The 23,032-nt window shown below is 38.6% G+C and overlaps 3 protein-coding genes and 1 non-coding gene across 5 annotated transcripts; 3 read left to right on the forward strand and 1 right to left on the reverse strand.

Annotated features, from left to right (window-relative positions):
- Positions 1-1,640: 1,640 nt before the first annotated feature.
- Positions 1,641-3,635, forward strand: LOC137711536 (zinc finger protein CONSTANS-LIKE 6-like). The gene is made up of 2 exons (XM_068450783.1): positions 1,641-2,813; positions 3,184-3,635. The coding sequence occupies exons 1-2, from the start codon at positions 1,779-1,781 to the stop codon at positions 3,472-3,474; spliced, it is 1,326 nt and encodes a 441-aa protein (XP_068306884.1). The 5' UTR covers positions 1,641-1,778; the 3' UTR covers positions 3,475-3,635.
- A 5,932-nt stretch (positions 3,636-9,567) lies between these two features.
- Positions 9,568-11,523, reverse strand: LOC137710926 (NADH dehydrogenase [ubiquinone] 1 beta subcomplex subunit 10-B-like). 2 transcript variants are annotated; one of them, XM_068450092.1, is made up of 3 exons: positions 11,146-11,523; positions 11,019-11,060; positions 9,568-9,786 (listed from the first exon to the last, which is right to left on the reverse strand). In XM_068450092.1, exons 1-2 carry the CDS (start codon positions 11,432-11,434, stop codon positions 11,029-11,031), a joined length of 321 nt encoding a protein of 106 aa, XP_068306193.1. In that variant the 5' UTR covers positions 11,435-11,523; the 3' UTR covers positions 9,568-9,786; positions 11,019-11,028. The 2 variants fall into 2 exon arrangements, with proteins under 2 accessions (XP_068306193.1, XP_068306192.1); XM_068450091.1 differs by having other exon boundaries at positions 9,568-9,930; positions 11,146-11,522.
- Positions 11,524-14,409: 2,886 nt separating this feature from the next.
- On the forward strand, positions 14,410-19,316 carry LOC137711347 (kinesin-like protein KIN-14P). Its single transcript, XM_068450574.1, has 19 exons — positions 14,410-14,524; positions 14,622-14,779; positions 14,875-14,967; positions 15,056-15,269; positions 15,403-15,530; positions 15,614-15,712; positions 15,822-15,899; positions 15,990-16,082; positions 16,191-16,220; positions 16,377-16,940; positions 17,024-17,105; positions 17,189-17,284; positions 17,365-17,544; positions 17,673-17,779; positions 17,872-18,050; positions 18,138-18,302; positions 18,401-18,654; positions 18,742-18,905; positions 19,005-19,316. The coding sequence occupies exons 1-19, from the start codon at positions 14,410-14,412 to the stop codon at positions 19,149-19,151; spliced, it is 2,946 nt and encodes a 981-aa protein (XP_068306675.1). The 3' UTR covers positions 19,152-19,316.
- A 1,907-nt stretch (positions 19,317-21,223) lies between these two features.
- On the forward strand, positions 21,224-21,296 carry TRNAR-ACG (transfer RNA arginine (anticodon ACG)). Its single transcript has one exon. It is a non-coding gene; the product is annotated as a tRNA-Arg (tRNA).
- The last annotated feature ends 1,736 nt before the right edge of the window (positions 21,297-23,032 follow it).

A 23,032-nucleotide genomic window follows, 5' to 3' on the forward strand; every position in this document is an offset into this window, starting at 1 on the left:
GCCATCATGGTCGAACTGACAATTACATTATGCTGCGTTTGTTGGATATGATTTATGTATCATGTATGGATGATAAACTAGCAGGACAGTATGTTTAATATGTGTCGAACCTGTCACTCTTCTTCCCTCGTGATATCAAATCGATCAATACCAATCTTTCATAATAAGTTTGATTACATCTATGGAAATCCAATTTATAGGGCTCAGTGGCCGGCACAATTTGAGTTTTAGAGAATTAAGACTCAAGTTGAGTTTTAAGAGATTAAGTGAGACTCGAGTTAAGTTTAAGCTTTTACAATGAAAACCATAAATGCTACAATAGCAAAGTTTGGATATGGCATGGGCAATTTTTTGTTTGTTTGTTTTAATTTATGGTTTTGTACAACTTTGGTAGCATTCCAGCCCATAACAAGATTGGGTTTGCACAGAAGTTTAATGAAATTTCGTCCTGGCTTGGCTCCAACTGTAAACTTGTCTTGATAGCAATTTTTCAGCTAAATATTGACAAAAAAAATTTTCTTCTTATTACGAAATTATCGCACACAAGTAGTAAATGTAGATGTGTACATGTTACCTTCCTATTTTTGTGCACTTTTGCGTGTGAAACATACTCAAGGAACCAAAGTCAATCAACTTGCTGCTAATCAACGATTGTGGGTGGTGACACAATAAGGTGGATGAAATTTGCGAAAAAATGGTTGGTTTAGTGGGTAATACCTTCGAATTTATCTCTTGATTCGTAGTTTGGAGTTCTCATAGCCTACTCGTTAGTGCTAAAGCTGCTCCTTAGCGCATATAGCCGTTCGTTAGTGCTTAACCTACTCTTTAGTTAGCGCACATAGCACGCAGTGAGACTTAGCTTATGCATGGACATAAGTCCAATGAGAATAATGACTTGATCATGACTTATGGGTGAAAAATTAACAAGAGCTTTAATTCTCTCTTAAGTCTTAAGTTCTTAACTAGAAAAAGATATTTTTGTATTTATCACATGAGAGATTGTAATATTACTGTTTTTATGACTCAGATTCGTTTACCAATAGAAGTAAAAACCTAGATATCTAAATTTAGCAAATGGTTCCGCAGTAAATTCATCATTTGGAAAGAATCGCATTCACATAGTGGTTTAGGGTGAGAGTGAGAGATGGGAGCCACAAGAGAGTTGAAAGAAACCTAAGAGGAGGGGCGGGTGGGGGGACCAAAAACAAGTTTCTACATAAACGAACAAAATAGTCTCTCTCATTTTTTCTCCCACAACACACCTGCTACACAAGCAATTGTGGCCTTCCCTAACTCTAGTTTGGCCCACATGGATCCCTCAGTTTGACTTGCAACCAATAAGAATTCAGAGAAAAAGATCAAGTTGAGAGGCTTAGCCAATGAGCAGTGAGATACGACCTCCCTGTGGGTCCCAAGAAGCTTTAGCAACATCCCCTCCTCTCTTCCTAATGTAACAAAGCAAAGCAAAGCAAACCACCAAAACAACTGCATGGCAACGAAGGTAAGAGTAAAAGCGCTGCAGTGGGTCTTCCTTTCACTCTCACACTCTTCTCCCACACCCCACACTATAATTATTGAACCATTTGGGCCTCTAAATAAATATGTGAAGCCACCTCAATATTCCTTGTTCATGAGTTGTGACTACTTACAACAAAAGCACTTTGTTCACCTCAACATTACTCTTCCTGAATTCAGTTGTGACTTATAACAAAAGCAATTGTTCATCGGTTTGATTCTTGCTAGATTTTATCAAACATTTTGCTGTTTGCTGCTGCAGTATGATCACGGATAAGAAAGCTGCAAATGCAATGGGAGGCAACACGGCTCGAGCTTGCGATAGCTGTTTGGTGAAACGGGCACGATGGTTTTGTGCTGCTGATGATGCTTTTCTTTGCCAAAGATGTGATGCCTCGGTGCACTCGGCGAACCAGTTAGCAAGCAGACACCAGAGGGTTCGGCTCCAAGGTTCATCTGTCAAGGCCAATGCGTCGGTGCAGCTGATTGTGGAGCAAGCTGCACCGGCTTGGCACAAGGGGTTCAAGCGCAAGGCACGAACCCCTCGCCACAACAAGAAGCCTGGATTCGCAGCCAAAGATGAGCAAGAGAAAGTAGGGCTACACCCTCCTCTACCTTTTGTTCCGGAAATCGGGTGCCAAGAAGCAAATTTGATGGAGGATGAGGAAAATGAAGATTTAGAGCGGCTTCTTTATAGGGTTCCAATTTATGACCCTTTTGCGGCCGAGCTTTGCAATATTTCGTCAAGTGATCAGGTTGGGAACAATACTGGTGCTATTGATCTCGATGACGAAGAGATTGAGATCAGAAATACGGGAAATGACTTGGACAATTTGGGAGGGTTTCTACGGTCGGAAATGGAGCTGGCGGAGTTTGCTGCTGATGTGGAGAACCTGCTTGGAGGGGGACTAGATGAGGATTGTAGTGACATCAAAGGAGTCCTGGGGCTATTGGACGAGGGTAAAGAAGTGAAGGTTGAAGAGGAAGTTGAAGGGATAGAATTTAATCCTTCGATCTTGGATTGGAACTTGTATTACGATCAGTCATCAGCTGTACCGGTACTAATGGGAAGTGAGGAGGACAAGGAGGAAGAGGGGAAGGTAGTCCTGTTCATGGGGGCTCAGAGTAGTGATGAGATTGGATTCATGGAGAACAAGCAAATATTGATGAAGAGGAAGAACATATGTTTGAAGCTAGATTATGAGGCAGTCATCACTGCCTGGGCAAGCCAAGGCTCTCCATGGACGACCGGAACTCGACCGGAGCTCAACCCTGACGAAGGCTGGCTAGACTGCATGGTAACAATACTACTCTCTCTCTCTCTCTCTCTCTCTCCATTTTCTGGTCCTACTGATCTACTAGACTACTGGACAACAAAAGCATACTCATTCATTCGAATCACTCAGGTGTACTCTTCTGCATGTGATTACTGTCTACTGAAAAGAGTAAAAACAAAAATTATGATTACATATATATAATTACATCAAATCCGCTATACATTTTTAATTAACTCTGTAAGGATGATTGCCTATATAATTAAAATCTATCTATCTAACTTGTGTTACTTAAGTAAGTCTATTAAGCTGGCACAATTTTTACAAAACCTAATTAGGTTTTTTTTCTTTCGATCAAACCTAATTAGGGTTATGTATTAAATGGTTATTGCAGGGTATGTGGCCTACAGAAATTCATCAAGCACATGGAGATTCAGCAGGATGTGTAAGTGGAAGGGGAGATGACCCGCGAAGAGAAGCAAGAGTTTCTAGGTACAGAGAGAAGCGAAGGACACGATTGTTTTCGAAGAAGATAAGATACGAAGTTAGGAAGCTGAACGCGGAGAAGCGGCCTAGAATGAAAGGTCGATTCGTTAAGAGGACAACGTCCAGCTTTGGTGGGGTGGGAAGTAGTAGTAGTAATGCTCCTGCGGCTGCATTTCCCTACCTCATGATCAATAAATAACCGTACGTAGCTGTAGCTCTCGTATTGATTTTCATGAACATCCCAATTTTGCTTGTTTAATTTCATGGCAAAATTGGACTGACATTGATGTATATGCAATGTGCCATACATATAGCCTGCATTTTTACGATAAATGAAGTAACTTGGTAGCTTATAACTAACACAGTTAGTCCATCTCTCTCACTACCAATGTATTAAAAGGCAAAGGTGTAGGTGAGGCGTCCCATGGATAGCCCCACCTAGGTGTGAGATGTGAGGGAAAGCCTCATGGTGCCCAATGGCGTAGCCACACCAAAGGCTACGGTGGGCTGTAGGCCAAGAAGAGTTTATGGCATACGTGTGTTTGTGTGTATTTTAGTGCATAATCTAATATAATAGACAAAAAAAACTACAAGAATTATTTTTTAATGAAACTAGCCCGACGAGTATTTAGCACAATTAGAAATATAAAACTCATCATGGAAATTGTGATGCCATTTTGTTCAAGATTATTTTGTTTTGATTCAGCGGGCTTTATATTAGTTTCAATCAATTTTTTTAAGATTGCCTTTACATCTACTTTCCCTGTTTTGATTTGTGCTAGTTGTGTGATTGTAATTGAGATGTCAAACTTTTTATTTTCTTCTTGTGTTTGCATCTAAATATATGTAAATTTGATGATTTATTGTAATATTTGTGGTTTGCAAATGTGAAGATTTTTGAGTTCATGCCAAGTAAATTTTAGGTATACAAATATGTTAAACTTAAATTTTTGCATGCAATAAAAAAAATCATTTGATTTTAGGGTAATTTTTTTGGCTAGCCCACCCATAAAAATTTTTTTGGCTCCGCCATTGATAGTACCTAAAATTTTAACATATATATATACACACACCTTTATAAAATATAATACTTTGTAAAACAAATATAATTATAACTAAATCAAAGATAATATCGTCTTCCTCATTACTAAGTCTAGTTGTACTTAGGAACTATGTCATAAAGTCTTGAAATGTTATAATTATTTATTTTATTATAAGTAATTATAGAAAACTTCAAAAGAAATAAGGGTGAGTGACCACAATTATAGAGAATTTTAAGGAAAATAAAGGCTAAATGTCACAATTACAGGGAAATTCAAAAGGAAATAAAGGTTGGATGGAACAATTATAGGGAATTTAAAATGAAATAAAGGCTGAGTGAGCAATTGTAACATCCCACATCGTCCAAGGGAGTGGATCCTGTAAGCCTTATATGTATATTCTCATCTCTACCTAGCACGAGGCCTTTTGGGAGCTCACTGGTTTCAGGTTCCATCGGAACTCCGAAGTTAAGCTAGATCGCGTGAGAGCAATCCCAGAATTGGTGATCCACTGGGAAGTTCTCGTGTGAGTTCCCAGAAACAAAGCCGTGAGGGCGTGGTCGAAGCCCAAAGCGGACAATATCGTACTATGGTGAAGTCGAGCCCGGAATGTGGTGGGAATTACAGGGACTTTAAAAGGAAATAAATCCTTAGTGGAACAATTATTAGTATAGGGAATTTAAAGGAAAATAAAGGCTGAATGGAGTAGTTATAGGGAATTTGAAGAGAAATAAAACTATGCTAATTAAAAATAAGATTTGGAGAGTCTTTCTTGTTCGTTCAAACTTGAAGTCTCCAACATTTTAGAAATAGCCATAGATTTTGAAGGAAAAAAAATGCCCAAGTTGAATGCCTGGGCATGCCTTAGCCGCCTAGGCGCGCCCCAAATGCCACCCTATGCCCACCCCCACAAAACAGAGGCGAAAACCCAACCGCCCAGCCTCCAAGACCGCCTAAGCGCGCCTCGAACCGAGTTTTTTAAAACACTGCTCACTACTACTCATAACTAGCTACTACTTTCAAATTCGAAGCTTTACTGAACAAAGTCAGAAGAGCTCTCTCTCTCTCTCTCTCTCTCTCTCTCTCTCTCTCTCTCTCTCTCTCTCTCTCTCTCTCTCTCTCTCTCTCTCTCTCTCAAACACTCAGAAAAACACATTAACCAATATCGACTTTGAAATTGTGTGTGCTAATTGATGCATGTATAGCTAACAACTGGTTGGCAATAGCTACTACTATCTTAGACTTGAGTAACAATATTCATGTTTTCTTAATTTACGGAAGAGTAAAATTTTAGAAATCCCCCCGAAGTTATACGAACTTAACTTCTTATTGCCCTTACGTGGCGGTGTGCACTTGCCTTGATATAATGGCAATTTGGATGAAATGTGAAGAAAATAGACAGTATGGGGAAATTGGCTACAATCATTCATTTGAGTCCTTAGCTTACTAAAAACAAAAGTTCAAAGAGTAAACCAGAAGGCAAATACAAGTTCATGGAGTATTTTGGCAATTTACTTAACAATACTCTTCTTGTTGATAATGATATTGTAGTTAACTTCCTTACATCCACGTTTAATCAAATTTCGTAATTAAAAGTGGATTATAAGCATGCCTGAATGTAAGCATTCAACCAAAACAAATTCGTAATGGTTACAGAGACACAAAAATATCTTTCAAACACTTGATGCATGGAGACACGAAAATCTTTTTCAAACACTTGATGCATGACATGGTAATACACGTACAATCACGTATATCTATGAATATGATTGTACTATATATTGATAAGTCAATTTCGTGGGTAAGTACATTAAAAAGCTGTTGTGTCACTGGTACTATTTTGATTAGGGCAACATGTTCCACATCCATCACATAAGTTGAAAAAGAGAAATCACGATTCAGAAACCAACTCACAGTACAATGATTTTTTTTATACACATTCTTTGGGGGCACGGTTAATTTTGATTCATTTTACTGCCAACAAAAGTTAACTTTGAAGAGAGAAAAGGGAAGAAAGATGGACAAAACCTGCCCAAGTTGATCAACAGGTTCCAGAATTTGGCATTCACCACTATAAATTTCATGCAGTTGTTGGTAGATTCGGTTAATGCAAATACATATCTAGGAATAAGAATTAGGGTTTCTTCCTTCTGGCTAAGCAATGCCAATAGGAAGACGATCTTTTTTTGTCAGATATACTGCATCAGTAGAGTCTTCTGGAAAAAAGAAAAAACGTGGTTGTGTTTTTCAGGAGAGGAGAGAGTGGTATTGCCCGTGGGTTAGGACCACCAGACAAAATTAAGTCTCTAAATTATTTATTTCAAAAAAAAAAAAAAAAAGCCCTTAAACTCTTAAAAATTATCAATTTCATTTCTTACTCTGAAACTCTTATTGTCACGAGTAATAATTCAAAGACTAAATCAGCAATTCACCTATCTATATATGATACCCCTTTGGATTCGTTCTTTGATTTAAATTTTCGAAAGAAAAAAAAAAAGAAGAAATTTAGGCTTGTTTAATAATCATTTAGTCTTTACCTCAAAAACAAAAAAAAAAAAAAAATCATTTGGTTTTTTGTTTTTGGTTTTCATTTGTTGTGTCAGTAATAAAAATTGAAATACATAGATAAAATGATGGATGAAGAAGAGTGAATATAGAGGATGATACAAAGAAAGACAAAATAAAATGTAAATTAAAAAAACTATATTACATTGTTTTCACTTTTTAAGATTTTGTTTTTATTCTCTCAAAAAAAAATTGTTTTTATTCATTCTTCTTCATTTTTTCCCCTCTTCCATCACTTTTCATGATCCCTCCTTTTCACTATATAAAACGAAAAAAGAGAATAAAAAACTAAAAATGAGATAATTATCAAATGGGTTCTAAGATTTTGAATAATTAATTCGAGCATCTGTAGTATTTGCAGTGCCCAACCATAGATAACTCACTCTAGTGAAAGCAATTGAAACATCTTAAGCAGAAATCATACATCGGTTACCATTTTAGTAGTTCAGTCCTCTATGAGCAAGGACTCTCAAAGCAATCGAATCAACCACCAATCCTTTTCTCAAGTCAAGTAGTATCCAAAAATAACAATAAAATAAAAATATCTGTACAATTTATTATAGTTTTGCATACATGGGATGGGATGTGTACTACTAGTATAGTTTAAAATAGAGCTTATCAAGATTTTAGACTAATTTATGTAAAAGGTATTCAATTATTTCCATTACGTCTTCTTCTTAGACGTCTTCCATAAAAAATTTGTAATGATTATATATCTTAAATTGACATCGACAAGTACACGAAGGTTTGTATATTATTATTAAGGGATGATTTGAAACTATTACAATAATTTAGGAAAATAGGCAGTTTCGAACCCGAGAAGCATGGATGGAAATCCAACATCTTCCGCTAGGATATTGGACCACATGCGATTCAATTTACAGACTTGTATAACTTAGAATATTAACTAGCTAATCAATTTGTTAAGAGCGATCATACAACAAAGTTGTTCGAGTCCAGATTAGTACTTTTGATTCTGCTCCCACTCAAGGACATGGGGTAGTTTTGATGAGCGGGTACTACACTCTTCTTTTTACCTTTACTTAAGAAAAATTAAGAGACATAACTCAGTAGAGAGTACATAAAGTCAAAAGATAGTGCGGAAATCACTTTCTAAACTGTCTAGTGCCGTTAATAAACGATGAAAAGAAATCCAACAGTTGGGGTGCAGAGAAGTAGTGTTGTATAACTGTTGGGTTCACTGGCTGTCTTGCTTTTAACTGCAGACACAAAAAGATTATTGCTCCTTTCCTTGGTATGTTTGTTTTTGAGTGAAACCTTGTGATCTCATGGTGGGAATATTGCCATACGGTTCAATCTCTTCCAGTTCCAAAGATTCCATATGTGTACGTACGTATGCATGCATGATTGATTCTTGAAAAAGGTTTTGATAGCGCTGTTTTTGTTTATTTTTTTATTTAATCAAAATTAACATGACTAATCAAATGATGATCAACGCTTCATTAACAAAGAAATGTAACGTGCCGTGCCCGAAGAAGGTTAAGGTGACAAGAAAGCCACCATGCAATCTTCAAAATACAATTCCTAAATTACGTTTTCATAACAATTGATCAATGTAAAATGACTCGTTTGGAATGTCATCAACAAAGCAATGAGGACAAACCTATCACTCTTTCATATGTTATATAATGAGATGTGTTATTCACAGACCCTATTTTACTTTCTTCACCTCCTATTAATTTCCAGCCGTCGGATCGTATGAATTGAAAAATATCAAATGACATAAATTAATGAGAGGTGTGTAGGAAGTAAAAATGGGTACGTGAACAGCACCACCCTATATAATATATCATAATTGAGAATAATCCCATGAATCATAACCCCTGAACTAGCTAGTTAAACGTACTGTGATCATCTTCTGGGAGTTAAAAGTTCTTTGTGTACTATATAAGGAAGCAAGAAGGGGAAGGAAGGGGAGAGAGAGAGAGAGAGAGAGAGAGAGAGAGAGAGAGAGAGAGGGGAAGAGCTAGACTACTTGCATTACAAGCGATCTTGAGGAGCTGATGTCGATATGTGAATATGAGGGATCGATGGAGAGGGGAGCTACCTTCGGTCCAATTCAGAGGGCTGAGGAGTGGCTAGAGCTGTCATCTCATGCATTTGGCTGCTCCCTTAATATTATTTTCCAACCCTAGTAGCCTGCTGCCTGCGGAGCTGTGCAACTCTATTCAATTAGCTGTTGCATGAGAGATGATAGATATACTGAATATAAAGGGTTTGGCCTGGTGCATGGTGTGGGAGCAACTCCTTCCGCGCGCTTAGCCCGCCCATTGGACTGAAGGGAGCTCAGGCCACCACCGGTTTCATCACGTCGCGTAAACCGAGTCAAGTGCATGATTTTCTTTTCTTTCTGTTGTCTGCTCTTAAGACTATAACCATTCTCATCACTGTCATATCCTCGTCGCTAATAATCATCGGATGCCTATTTTACTATCATAATTTTCTTTAAGGTTTGATGAATCTGCTTGACAGGAAAGAAGAAAATCAAGTTGGAGACTTCGAGCTAGCGTGGATGACGTGGTTTTACTACAACAGAAATCCAAACGGTGATGCAAAATCCAGGAAAACAAGAACGTGTGCTCCGGACGAGATTGAACATTTTTCTTGGTATGTGTCGAGTTCCAGTCTTCGAGTTAGAGAAGCAACAATTACCGAGAGGACCGCAATAAAAACACAAATTGTAATGCCTTGGAGAATTAGCAACTATTTTTCCTTAGCACTTGAGCAATGCAAAAGGTTTATGATACATCATTCATACATAACCAAAGACAAGAAACTTATTCTTTTATCTAGGCAGAGGCCTAGTTCAAATCAGCGTCAATTTTTGGAAGCTAACAAGCAAGATAATCTAGTGAAAAGTCGAAGCCTGAAATGTCGCCGGAAATCTGTAACAACAAAGAAAAGATAAGACTGGTTTCACAAAGTCTAGAGATGATAACAGAATATCAACAATGCAACGAAATCGTGATGTATTTGATCCCCAACTTCCCTCCAATTTCTGCATTTCACTGCAGCCCAAACTTACTCACCTGCGCGAAGAAAACATAATAAGTGCACCAATTATAACTGCAGACCCTCTTCATTTACATGCAACATTGAACATATCACGACACAGAAACTTTGGATTCCAAGTCAAGCAAAAAATTTAACAATCCATGTTAAATCTGCATCAAGAGTGATGCTAGCAAAGCTCAGTATTCATGTCATTCAACAGATTCGACTTAAATGTTCAAAACAAAATGAAGGTTTCGGCAAGACTGCGCAAGCAACCTTCTTAGCTCCATAACCCAAATCCAAACTCAAAATCAACTGAGTAGATTGAGGAGATTGACAGACTTCAAGATCATACCAAGAGGACCGAACACCAGAATGCATTTATACACAATATTCTCATGCTCTATGCTTTCTCAAGTTGAACCATTACCAATTTGTTTACGATAATTCTGTTTCCGAAAGTTACTGTAGATCTACCAAGTCAAAGATGACTCAACTTGCTCAGACCTTTCAATGAACTGTCCAAAAACTTAGAAGCTAGCAAATCCAACATGACATAGAAAGCCGTGCAAAATGGATAAAAGACATTATATGCGAAAAATCATAATGGAAAAAATCCCCATAAGGCAATAAAGGAAGTTGCAGGGGTAAATCTTCCGAAGTTTGTTGATTAATGTCTTTGGTTTGGTATATACATGTTTACTACCTAAATCGAAGTAACCCTCACCAGGTAGCAAATATACATCAGAATTGGATTAAGCATTCTATCAATTTTCAAAAACTCAAATACTGATAAGCAATTGTTCCAGCTGACAGTCCCGATTTGACTCAAGCCTCAAACTAAGAAACTAAAGACCATAGCTACACCTACACCTATTAGGTTTCACATTTCAGAAATTGAGCTGTTTCCTAGTGTTTTCTGTCTGAATAAAACTCCAACCTAAAGCCCTAAATCATATGCCTCACCAGAATTAAAAAACGAGAACCCGAGTCTTAATTCACAGCGAAAACGAGCAAATGGAATCGAAAAGCCCCAAACTTGAACAAAATTTCACCCCAAAAACTGAACTTTCAAATCCAAACAATCAAAAATTGCAATCAGATTATCCGCAAGAAACAGTACCTGAAACCGATCACTCGGACTCCACGGGCTCCGGCTTCGGACCTGAAATTCCCAAAAACAAAAGCAAAATGTCAATTAATTGAGAAAACTGACAAACGACGGGAAAAGATAGGGTACGGTGGCGGACCATGGAACTCGTAAGGACGGTGGTCCTTCCCCCAACCGATGCCGCGAGTGGACTCGAGGTACTGGTGGACGAGGTGGCGGCACTTCTGGAGGTGGTTGACGCCTTCGATGCGGTAGCACCATCGGAGCTTCTCCCTGATGATCTTGGCCTTCTCGATGTCGATCCACTTCTCCCGCACCAAGTGCTCCCTCATCTCAAGCATCGCCACCGGGTCCTTGTACGGATTCGCCGGATCAAAGTCGTCCGGCGGCGACTCGTCGAAGTCCACCACTCCCTTCTTCCGCCCCATTTTTCTCTCGCACTTTTGGATTGCTCACTCCCTCTCTCCCTCTCTCCCTCCGTGTTCTGGCTTTGATTTTCGCAGCTCTGCAGCTGCTTCAGGTTGTTGAGCTTTTGGGTATTTGGGCTTACGATTTATCAGGCTCTGGTTTTGGGCTCATCTCCTTTGAGAAAGCACTAGGCCCATTTGGGATACTTTTGTAGTAAGAAGACGGGTTTGTCTTCAGCAGTCCGACATTTTATTAATTAGATTAGCAAGTTGACAAAAAATAGTGTTTCAATAATTCAATCATGACCAACTATTTCTTGCTAGTAAGTAGTCTGGACCATTGAAGAATAATTGGTAAAAAAACATGTTCACTTTGAAGTGTATTTCCGTGTTAGTGATTTGCCCACTCTATTTTTATCCCTAAGCACCTCTTCTTTTTTCTTTTTATTTTTTATTTTTTATTTTTTTGGAAACACACCTCTTTTTATTTGAACTTGAATGCAAGTGATTAGGTATACTTCCTTAGTCAACTGGTTTAACATGCAACTGCCTAATTAAGAGAAACAGAGGAAAAAAAAGTGCAAAAGAAGAAATGAGTATGACAATCATTATTTGTTTCTCCTTCTAATAGGCTTAAAATTTATGTGATGGTTCGAGAGCAACTCAATATACTATTCATATATTTCTTCGACATTTGCGATACACAAAAATGTTATGGCCGGAGCTGTTTATCTAGCATCCAAGTGCTTCCTAAAGCAACTCCTCGAACGAGTACTTCACCAAAAAACACTTATATGATAAAAAATAAAAATAAAAATATGTAGTCAAAAATAATTTTAGTTGTCAAAAAACTACTTTTAACTAGGGTTGGGCATGGTCTGGATCGGGCCCAAATCTAGAGGAACCAGACCTACCTATTTTAAAATGTAATGGGCCGGGTAGAGGGATTTTGAGTTTGAGAACCGGACCTAACCCTGACTGTTTGAAACGGGTTGGTTCAGGGCAGGTCCACGAGACCAATTACTTTTTGTTTTTAATTTTTTTTTTCTTCCGGTTTTGGGTATACTGCCAGTGTCTTTTTTCTTTCTCCTCTCTCTCTCTCTCTATCTCTCTCCTTCCTCTTCCCCTATTCCAAATGAAAAATTGAAGCAATCACCATTTCCCAATAATTGTGTCACCTAGGGCTTTGCCATCGTCGATGTCTTCAACTTTAATCGTCTCTCTGTCTGCAATTTCAATCGTCTCTCTGTTTGCAATTTTAATCGGCCTCAACGCTGCCGCTTCATGATTTGGTGACAGGTCTCCACCTTTTCCCAATCTCTAACTCCTTCACACTTTCTTGTATTTAGTTCGTCGGATCTAATAGTTTCTCGACTTGTAGGTGTTGAGAGGCGATGGATCTAAGATATTGTCAACATCTTGGACTCGGGACTTGGGAGGGAAGGAGAAGGAGTGGAAGAGGCTTTCGAGTTGGTAACTGAAATGGTTGATTAAGGAAGGTTGGGAAGACGGGGTTTGTTGACCAGAGGTCGTTTTGGTGAATCGGTGATGGTCTAAGTTTGGTGATGTCATCAAGGAGATGAGTGGGAAAAGATGAGCCGAGTGCGAGTCTGGGAGATGAGGGAGAGACTAGGTCACTTGGAGAAACAAGTCCAATCCAACGAGTGAGATTGGATCGATGATTGTTGATCATTCCATTTTAGAAACGGGCGAGTTCGAGGCCCAGTAATTCTAAGGATTTGGACACGGCTTCGCCCTATAAATAACACCACCCGGGCCCGCCCCGACCCGTTTCTTCTATAAAAAAAAAAAAAAGACCTGCCCCATACCCGCGTATACTCATCCCGACCCGCGGATCCTTGACCCGTTTGCCCGCCCTTACTTTTAACCCTTCCAAACGCAATACCAAACAAATCCTTAACTCATAGGCCAACTAATTTCATGGGCCAAGGATGGATTTGGGCCACGGAATTGAAAATTCAAGACCAATTTCAACCTGACATTGACGACCACCAATAGGTAGCACAGAAGACGGAGGGGTGGAGAGTTGTGCTCCTAATTTCGCGCACTGTTTTCTTAACTCTCATGGAAGATCAACCGTGCACGGAAACTACTAGGAAAGCAAAATACTACAAACAATAAACATCTGAACAAAACATGATTAAAAGTAAAAATAATTAAAGTAAATGATAAAAAAAAATTGGTCTAACCTTAATCAACGCCGCATTCGCTTGACGTCTCTTTGAGTTTTCTCAGGTGGGATTCTATGTCTTTTCTTTAATTCACATTTTCCTGGATTTCCTTCGCTGCATTTTGATCACGATGATCAACATTTGTTCATGTGTGTATGAATAGTTACGGCCGTTTGATGCCCATTTTGTTTTTACGTTTCATATGAACAGCTAAAGGCATGCAGCATGCTCGATAACCAATTCGTTTTTAGGTTTCGATATGTAAAGCTAAAAGCGTCAGTTTGATAACCATTTTGATTTTCGTAACCATGCTTCTGGGTTGTTCCATTCTCCGCTTTCTCTTTACATGCGTACATACGTTCTCTTGTAGCTAGTGTGAAGCTCGGGCAAATTGTCTCTCACATTTTGTTTTTGCTTTTTTTTTTATATCCGGTTTTCGAAGTTCTAACCAGATGTTCGTAAGTTTTTCGTTTCTTTTGAATGCAGCAAGCAGTGACTTGGGGCATGACCTCTACAATTTGAAGTGAAATATGAAATGAATACATATTTATATATATGTTTGTGTGTGTATATTATTGCTGGTGCAACCCCTCCTTAATCTTCATCACCTTTCGTTTGGAACACGATAGCATTTCTCCTACGTGGAGATTGTTTGTTCACTTTGCGCAGTTCATTGTTAGTACCCTTACACCATTAATGTGCTTCAAATGCGCAGGGTTTCTCTTTTTAAACAGAGGAATAATGTTGTTTAGCATGAGTTTTAGTTGAGCTCCGAAGCTAGACGCCACTCCCAAGTAGCTGATCATGGATTCCACATCGAATTACAGCAGAAAAGGAAATGGAGGAACCAGCAGCTCAAGTGTTCCTGCTACCGGGAATGGTTTCGAACAAGTTGTAAATCGTAATCGTGAGACTGAAGGTAAGGAAATCTAGCCATCTCCATTTGTTCCTGACATACTTCTCCAATGCGAGTCAACGATCTAAAAATTTTCGCGTTATGGAAATTTATCTTGCAGGGAAGCGGAGAGCGTGCTTAGTGGAGTGTTTAAATACTTTAGTTCCTAATCTAGATTTACCAACAAATGCTTCGTATGAGGACTTGAGATCTTGCTTGATTGATGGTACCATTTTATGTCGGATGTTGAACAGGCTTAGACCCGGTCTTGTTAATGAGGTTAGTTGATAACTTGATAGGCTCCTTTTTTACTTGAAGAGTTATTCGACAAGTTGGTGATCGAATGTCTGGTTTTGTAACTTCAATGTTCATAGAATTCGAGGTCAACCTCAGAAAATGTTGCAAGGTTTCTGGCAGCTATGGATGCATTAGGGCTGCCGAAGTTTGATATGTCCGACCTAGAGAAGGTATCTATCGATGTAATTTGTATGAATACAGCTCCCCTATCAAATTAAACAATTTCTATACGTTTGCTGACATTCAAATATTATGCAGGGGTCTATCAAGACTGTCACCGACTGTCTTTTAACACTTAAAGAAAAATTTATGCCAAATGTTATGGGAGATGGTATTACTATAACTAGTCCGACGACTAAATCTGGCAGCCAATCTTCCCGCTTCCAGCTTTCTCCATTATCCGTGGATGAGAGGCGGAAGGTCCTGTCTGAATCAAAATTTCAGCGCGCATTGCATAGTTCTGTTATGGCAGGTCTGGCCATTGCCTTGTACAGATCAAACTTTATTTTTGACAATGTACTTTTGTTTGTTTTAGTTGATTAACTTTTACATGATGTTTTCGTCATTCAAACAGTGGGTGTTTGACGCGAATTTATCTTCTGCAGAGACATCGCCTTCACGAATGCATCATGTTGGGCATAAGTTCCACGAGGTGTTTCAGTTGAAGCAAGGAGGTTACGCGGATCTTCCTGCTGCAAAAATTTCAGAAATGATGAAACCGAACAGTTTAGATGTAAGTCATCAATGGACCTTGAAACTGAATCAGGTTTTCCTTTTGTGATCTCTTCAGTTTAATGTATTTTTAATGCACTTCAGCATCTCTTGCTGCAGAACGCTCCAACGCAGTCACTTCTGAGTGTTGTAAATGGAATCCTTGATGAAAGTGTTGAAAGAAAGAATGGTGAAATACCTCATGTATGGAAATCCGAAAGCACATGATTGTTAAAAAATAAGTTCATCACGTACAATATTCTAGAAATATAGAGTTTGAAATCTGCTCTTACACATTGCGTTTGTGGCACAGCGCGTGTCTTGCCTTCTGCGAAGAGTTGTCCAGGAGATTGAGCGGCGAATATCAACTCAGGCGGAGCATTTAAGAACTGTAATATGCTTTTATGAATACTTTTCACTGATAGCCTTATTAAGAAGTGCATTGGGTTAATTTTTTTTTTTTTTTTATGGTTTTGTGCAGCAAAACAACCTTTTTAAGGCTCGTGAAGAGAAATACCAGTCCAGAATCAGAGTGCTTGAAACACTTGCATCCGGAACCAGTGAGGAAAGTGAGGTATGAAACATTTTTCGAAAGATTAGATCAGGAGTTGACAGCTTCTCGTAAACATGTTTCAATGTGGTACCGATGTCTTATTTTCAAAGTGTGAATTTTCTCGTACAGCTTATGATGAACCATCTTCAGCAAATAAAGGTATATTTTGCAGACAATAAAAGACATATTGCCGGTGTTTAAGTGTTTAAGCAGTCAAAGAATACGTATAAATTTACTTGCAGACTGCGTTTACGAGGATTTGCTCATTATATAAGTTTATGAATATAATTAAGTGGGAAAGTTTATAATTGGCAGAATGAGAGAACCCGAATGGAAGCAAAGAAGAAAACCGATGACGAGGATGTGAATGTGATCAGATTGATGAAAGAGAGGGATCAAAGCAACCTTGAAATTTCAGGATTGAAGCAAGAGTTGGATATAGCAAAAAAGACATATGACCTGCGTTGCTTGCAAATGGAAATGGAAGCGAAAGGTGCTAGAGCGGAGCTTGGAGAGAGGATAAAAGAACTCGAACGTCTCTTGGCAGAGTCGAGGAGTAAGGTGAAAGAGCTCCAGGCAAATTCTGAGTCAAAACATCAGTCTAATAGAGCAAAACTTGAAGAGAGAGTAAAAGAACTTGAACGTTCTTTGGCAGAATCAAGGAATAAAGTGAAAGAACTCGAGGCAAGTTCCGAGTCCAAATATCAGTTTTCTAAAGTAGAGCTTGAAGGGAGAATAAAAGAACTCGAACGCCTCTTGGCAGATTCAAGGAATGAGGCGAAGCAGCTTGCAACGAATTCAGAGTCAAAATATAAAAGTTGGAGCAAGAAACTGCGTGTTTACGAGAACTCTATGGACCTTCAACTTGGTTCACTAAAGGTATCTTTAGATCAAATTGTATTTTCAGCTTTAATGTATATGATGAATAGTACGCATTTCAAATCAATTTATGAAATATTCAGGAATTAAGATTATCTTCGGAGTCCATGAAGCGAGAAGTTTTGACGGCAGAACACAGTTACTCGGTGGACTTTAATCACTTAGGTAGGGTTGTCTATTGGAAGCATTCGTCTGTTTCGTGCAGTTTTTGCTAGAAGAGTTTCATGAGTTACAACTTTGTTTTCCAGGAGTGAAGCTTCAAGCATTAGCAGACGCGTCTGAGAACTATCATGCACTTCTCGCTGAAAACAGGAAGTTATTTAACGAAATTCAGGATTTAAGAGGTGCTACAAAATAAATTAGCGTTACTGTGGTTACATCTTGCCGAAAATGTTAGAGTTCACTTCTTAACTTTCTTGCACAGGAAACATCAGAGTTTACTGTCGAATAAGACCATTTCTTCCTGGAGAAAAAGAAAAGAAGACGTTGGTACAACGTATTGGTGAAAATGGGGAACTGGTAGTTGCAGACCGCTCCAAACCAGGGAAGGAGGGTCATCGATTGTTCAAGTTTAACGAGGTCTATGGTTCAGATGCAACTCAAGGTTCTCTATTTTGTGTCTTTAATGTCGGATAGATATTTTTCGATTCATCTGTTGATTCTCCTTGAACATGATTGTACAGTGACATACATTACTATGCGGAACTTGAGCAATTTATTTAACTGTGGCAGCTGAAGTGTATGCTGACACACAACCGCTTATACGATCTGTGCTTGATGGATATAATGTATGTATTTTTGCTTATGGCCAAACTGGATCCGGGAAAACATACACGATGGTATGGAACATCTTTATATCCTTTTCAGCACAGACCGATAATTTGAAAAGATGCTGATTTGTTGATGTTTTATGTCCGTTGTTTCCTCTCAGACTGGTCCTAATGGATCAACTAAAGAGAACTGGGGGATCAACTACCGTGCCTTGAATGACCTTTTCGACATATCTCAACGTAGACAAAGCTCCATTACGTATGAAATTCAAGTCCAAATTGTTGAAATATACAACGAACAAGTGCGCGATTTGCTATCCAGCGATGGTGCTCAGAAGAAATATCCTTGTCGTTATGAAATGCGCTTCCTATTGTGTTGTCTGAGTTAATTTTGGTAACAGTCTTTTGTTTGCCTTGACTTGCACACACTTGGGATTATGACTCACTCTCAACCCAACGGGCTAGCTGTGCCAGATGCTAGCATGCACCCCGTGGAAGCAACCTCAGATGTAATAAGATTGATGGGAATCGGATTTAAGAACCGAGCTGTTGGTGCCACTGCGTTAAACGAAAGAAGTAGTCGCTCTCATAGGTTTGTACATTTCATCTTCGTAAAACTTCATCTCATATATATCTACATGTTACACATTTTCTGGTGTGTTTGATATACGCGTGAATCTCTATGTACAGTGTTGTTACAGTTCATGTACGCGGAAAGGATTTGAAGACTGGTTCCGCGTTGATTGGTAACCTTCATCTTGTAGATCTCGCGGGAAGTGAAAGAGTAGACCGTTCAGAGGTAACAGGAGACAGGCTCAAGGAAGCACAACATATAAACAAATCATTGTCTTCGCTCGGAGACGTCATATTTGCTCTCGCACAAAAGAGCCCTCATGTACCTTACAGAAACAGCAAGCTCACTCAAGTCCTTCAAAGCTCTCTCGGTACTTCTTCGCTAGTTAGTTTTGTTGTTGTGCGAAGTTTTGTAAGATATGTAGCAATGCTAGAATTTTTACGGTGTTTTACAACAGGTGGGCAAGCGAAAACGCTAATGTTTGTGCAGCTAAATCCGGATGCAAGTTCATTTTCCGAAAGTTTAAGTACTCTAAAGTTCTCTGAGAGGGTTGCCGGAGTTGAGTTGGGAGCTGCGAAAAGCAACAAAGAGGGCCGGGATGTAAGGGAATTAATGGAACAGGTTCTCATTACATACAACGTATACATATGCTCGGGAAAATATGTACAAATAATGTTCTACAAACAAAATTTTGTTTCTAAATTTCTCTTGCCTCTGCAGGTAGCATCTCTCAAAGACACGATTGCTAAGAAGGATGGCGAGATTGAGCGATTGCAATTACTTGATGGCCACAGTGAGAAGCGTGGGACGAGCTCATTTAGGTATGAATCTTCGCAGCCAAGCAGAGTTTCTAGAGGTGGAAAGTGAAACCAAACACCGTTAAGTGGCGGAATGAAGGCTTAGGGCTTAAGGCAGCTTCTGATCCTGAAAACTGTGTTCTTGTACAGTATCATAAGCTCCAAAACTCCATGCAGGACATTAAACAACAAAATTATTTTCTTCGGCAATCATCAAAGGTTGCCGGAGGTGATGACATAGGTCAGAATAAACATGCAGATATGCTGAGTACTTGGCATCTGGAGATGCAGATTCTGAGGGGAAATTAAGTGACTTATCTGACGGTGGTCTTTCCACTGGAACAGAAACTGATGGCTCTGCTGACAGCATGAATTATCCCGAAAGCATGAAATCCGATCCCTTGGAAAGGTGAGCATTACTTGCATTGAATCTAATGCGTTATCCAGACACAGCAACGAGGCCTATATGTAATGGCATTGGTAATACCTGCTAATGACTCATATTCTGCAGGCCTAAAAGGATTAGCAGGATTCCGCGACCCTCGCTTAAACCAGGAACAACTTCTTCACCTTCGGCATCAGGATCAACGAGTGCTGTGAAGGTGCCATCAGGTATGTGAAAATAGAGCTCTCTGCACCAATTATTACTTCAGTTTGCCTTCTACTTATCAGCAGTATTACGTCTCTCAACAATTCACAATCACTTTGTGCAGGTATGAGAAAAAGTAGCAGTTCTTCGTCGCTGAAGCCGGCTGCAAACAGTTGGAAATAATTAGAACTCAGTCACTACAAGAATTTCTCCTCTCATTTTTTTGATATACATGTACAGAGTTTTCTCAGTTGCAATTTTCTGAAAATTTTAACAGCTCCTACCCCTAGCTTTCTAATTACTCAAACTTTTTGTTGTGTGAGCTCTAATGCAATTATGTAATGTATACAATTAAACCAACGAGCCTTGTGTATAATCCTTATCCGAGACACAAATCTTATCATTAAATTACAGTCAAATTAATCTTTGAAGCACAACTCGTATCATTAAAATTACGGTCATATTAATCTTTATCCAAAGCACAAATCTTCATCTGAAACATCACATTTAAGCATTTCAAAGCCCATTATATTGTGTCACTTTACAGCCATGTAATAGTGTAACTGTAAAGCAAAAACACCAATTGATACAGTAACTATTTTCCACATGCTATATTTTTCCGTATTTTACTAGGGTTAGAATATGTTTAAGCCAACGCTCTCTTTGATAATTTTACATTATAACCACATACCTTCATCACTGCAAAATTTGTATTGTTCCACTTTGACTCCATCTACTGTTGCTTGTGCTAGCGCCACTTTTTCATAGATGTTTATAGATTCCTTAATTGCACTTTCCAGCAAAGTAACTTCTCCCACAGTTATCTCACCCACGGCAAGCCCAGCCTTGAGAGATTGTTCAGTGTGGCCGGTACACGAGGTGATACACCACTTGTCACTATACAAATGGTGGGATATGTGTGCTAAAATATTAATAACTTAAAAAATAAAATTTTTCATCACTTCTATTAAAACATGTGGTGTACCATTTGTATTCCCGTTACAATGAAAAATTTCTCGCCTAGCCTCAACACTAGTATTAGAACTTGTTCCAAATGCAAATCCCAAGTTAGAGATCGTATCCAAGGCTGAGATCGAATACATTCAACCTCTGGGCTTAGAATCGTTAGACCTATCTAATTCCTTAAAGTTGACATATCTGCCATGGTTTCAAGTATCAAGTCTCCACCTGGTAATTGATCACAAAGATTGAACATTAGAAGACCCTCTTACCGTAAATCAATTTGAGAGCTAATTTCTTGAATTGCTTGTGGTCTCAGAATTCAAAGCATTGGCCTTGGAAAGTGCTTCATCTTTTTTTTTTTAATAACAATATTAGATTGAACATTAGAAGACCCTCTTACCGTAAATCAATTTGAGAGCTAATTTCTTGAATTGCTTGTGGTCTCAGAATTCAAAGCATTGGCCTTGGAAAGTGCTTCATCTTTTTTTTTTTTTAATAACAATATTAGGGTTTAGGGTTTAGGGTTTAGGGTTTAGGGTTTAGGGTTTTTTCATGTATTTTCTAAAAAGGTTGCCTTCTTAGCAAACAACGACTCTGTGGCCCAATGGATAAGGCGCTAGTCTACGAAACCAGAGATTCTGGGTTCGATCCCCAGCAGAGTCGTGTTGATGTTTTTAATTTTTTTTCATGAATAGTGAAATTATTATATTCATTAAATGTTGCGGTCTTTTTGGTTTAGTTTTGCACCCCAATGGTCGAGGCGCTGGTCTGCGAACCCGGGGTTCCGGTTCGATTCACACAGTAGGCAGACATTTTAATATTTTGTGGAATATTTTAGTATTTTATGGCATGTTATTGTGTGCCATAGCAAAATTATTTAAAATTTTTGTTGATACATTCGATGGTCCTATTCTAAATTATTCAAACGAGAGGAAGATAGTTTGAACTCTATGTTGAAAATGCTGATGGGTAGTGAATGCCCACAGTGTTTTGGTGGAGTTTTTCAATGCCCTCACATATTGGTTTTTAATATTTGCATTGTTTATGACTACACGCACACATTGTCAATTCCCATAACGGATTGAAAACTGACTTTAGGAATGCAGGATATCATATTGTCAAAAGTGTGTTGTAAATTTCAAATGTAGTAATATGAGTTGCTCTATAAATAGAGCACTCGACTACAATCAAAAGATACAAAAAAATATAAAAGAAGAGAACGAGAGAAAAATATCAATAACATCATATATTCATCCGTCTTTTATTTGTTATCCTCTTATGCTATAGTTTTAAATGTGACATTTTACATCTACCTCGTACCTACTATTAAAAGGTTATCTCTCTAACTTTAATCTATTTATAACACGTTATCAGCACGAGTTTCTAAATATAATTATTCTCTCATCTCTCTTCGCCGAACGAAAGAAAGAAAAAATGTTTCCTCTAAAGTTTTTACTGTTCATCTTCTTCCTTTGCCTCAACTGCGCGGTATACCCTCGCGACGAACTGTTTGCTTTATGCATGCTCTTAGTTCTCAACCTAACGGTTACATACATTTTTGATTTCTTGTTTGGTTTAGAGATCGATTACTAACCCAGTATTTATTTATGTTAATTTTACTGCAATCCAAGATGGTGCGGTACAATCGCCCATCTTGAACTGCAAATTTATTCTTACTGCGATCCAAGACGGTGCGGTATCATCGCCTATCTTGGACTGCAGATTTAATTTTACTGCAAATTTTAGGTGGAGCGGTATAATCGCCCACCCTACCCTGCATATTTAAATTTGTCTGCTGTTTAATTTCATTGCAATTTTAGGTGGTGCGGTATAATCAGCCATCATGCTCTGCGTATTTAATTTTCCTGCTACTTGAGTGGTGCGGAATACTCACCCATTCTATGTTACATTATTTCAATGAGAATGGTGCGGTACAATCGTCATCCTCATTCACTCTGAAAATCTCGAGCCAGAAGTTTCGAGTGCTTATCATTTTGGCCTGAAGATCAAAATGAAAAATTTGTAAGAATCAGAAGTTCTAACATCATATTCCTCCAGGAATACATATTATTGCAAATTCTTACACATCTCATTTTCTTTCAGAAAAGAAAATGGCGAACTTGGCGAAGCTTGAATTTGTTGCCCTGGATATTATCGGGAAGAATTACCTGACCTAGGTACTGGATACCAAGATCCATCTGGAAGCAGGGAATCTTGGAGATACCATCAGGGAAGAGAGCAGCTCATCCTCTCAAGATCGGGCAAAGGCCATGATTTTCATTCGTTGCCATCTTGATGAGGCGCTAAAGAGCGAATACTTAACGGTTGAAGATCCGTTAGCTCTCTGGAATGCCTTGAGAAACAGATACAATCACCAGACAACGGTGATTCTTCCAAGG

The sequence above is a fragment of the Pyrus communis genome, chromosome 12, assembly GCF_963583255.1.
Source record: "Pyrus communis chromosome 12, drPyrComm1.1, whole genome shotgun sequence".
Classification (NCBI taxonomy): Eukaryota; Viridiplantae; Streptophyta; class Magnoliopsida; order Rosales; family Rosaceae; genus Pyrus; species Pyrus communis.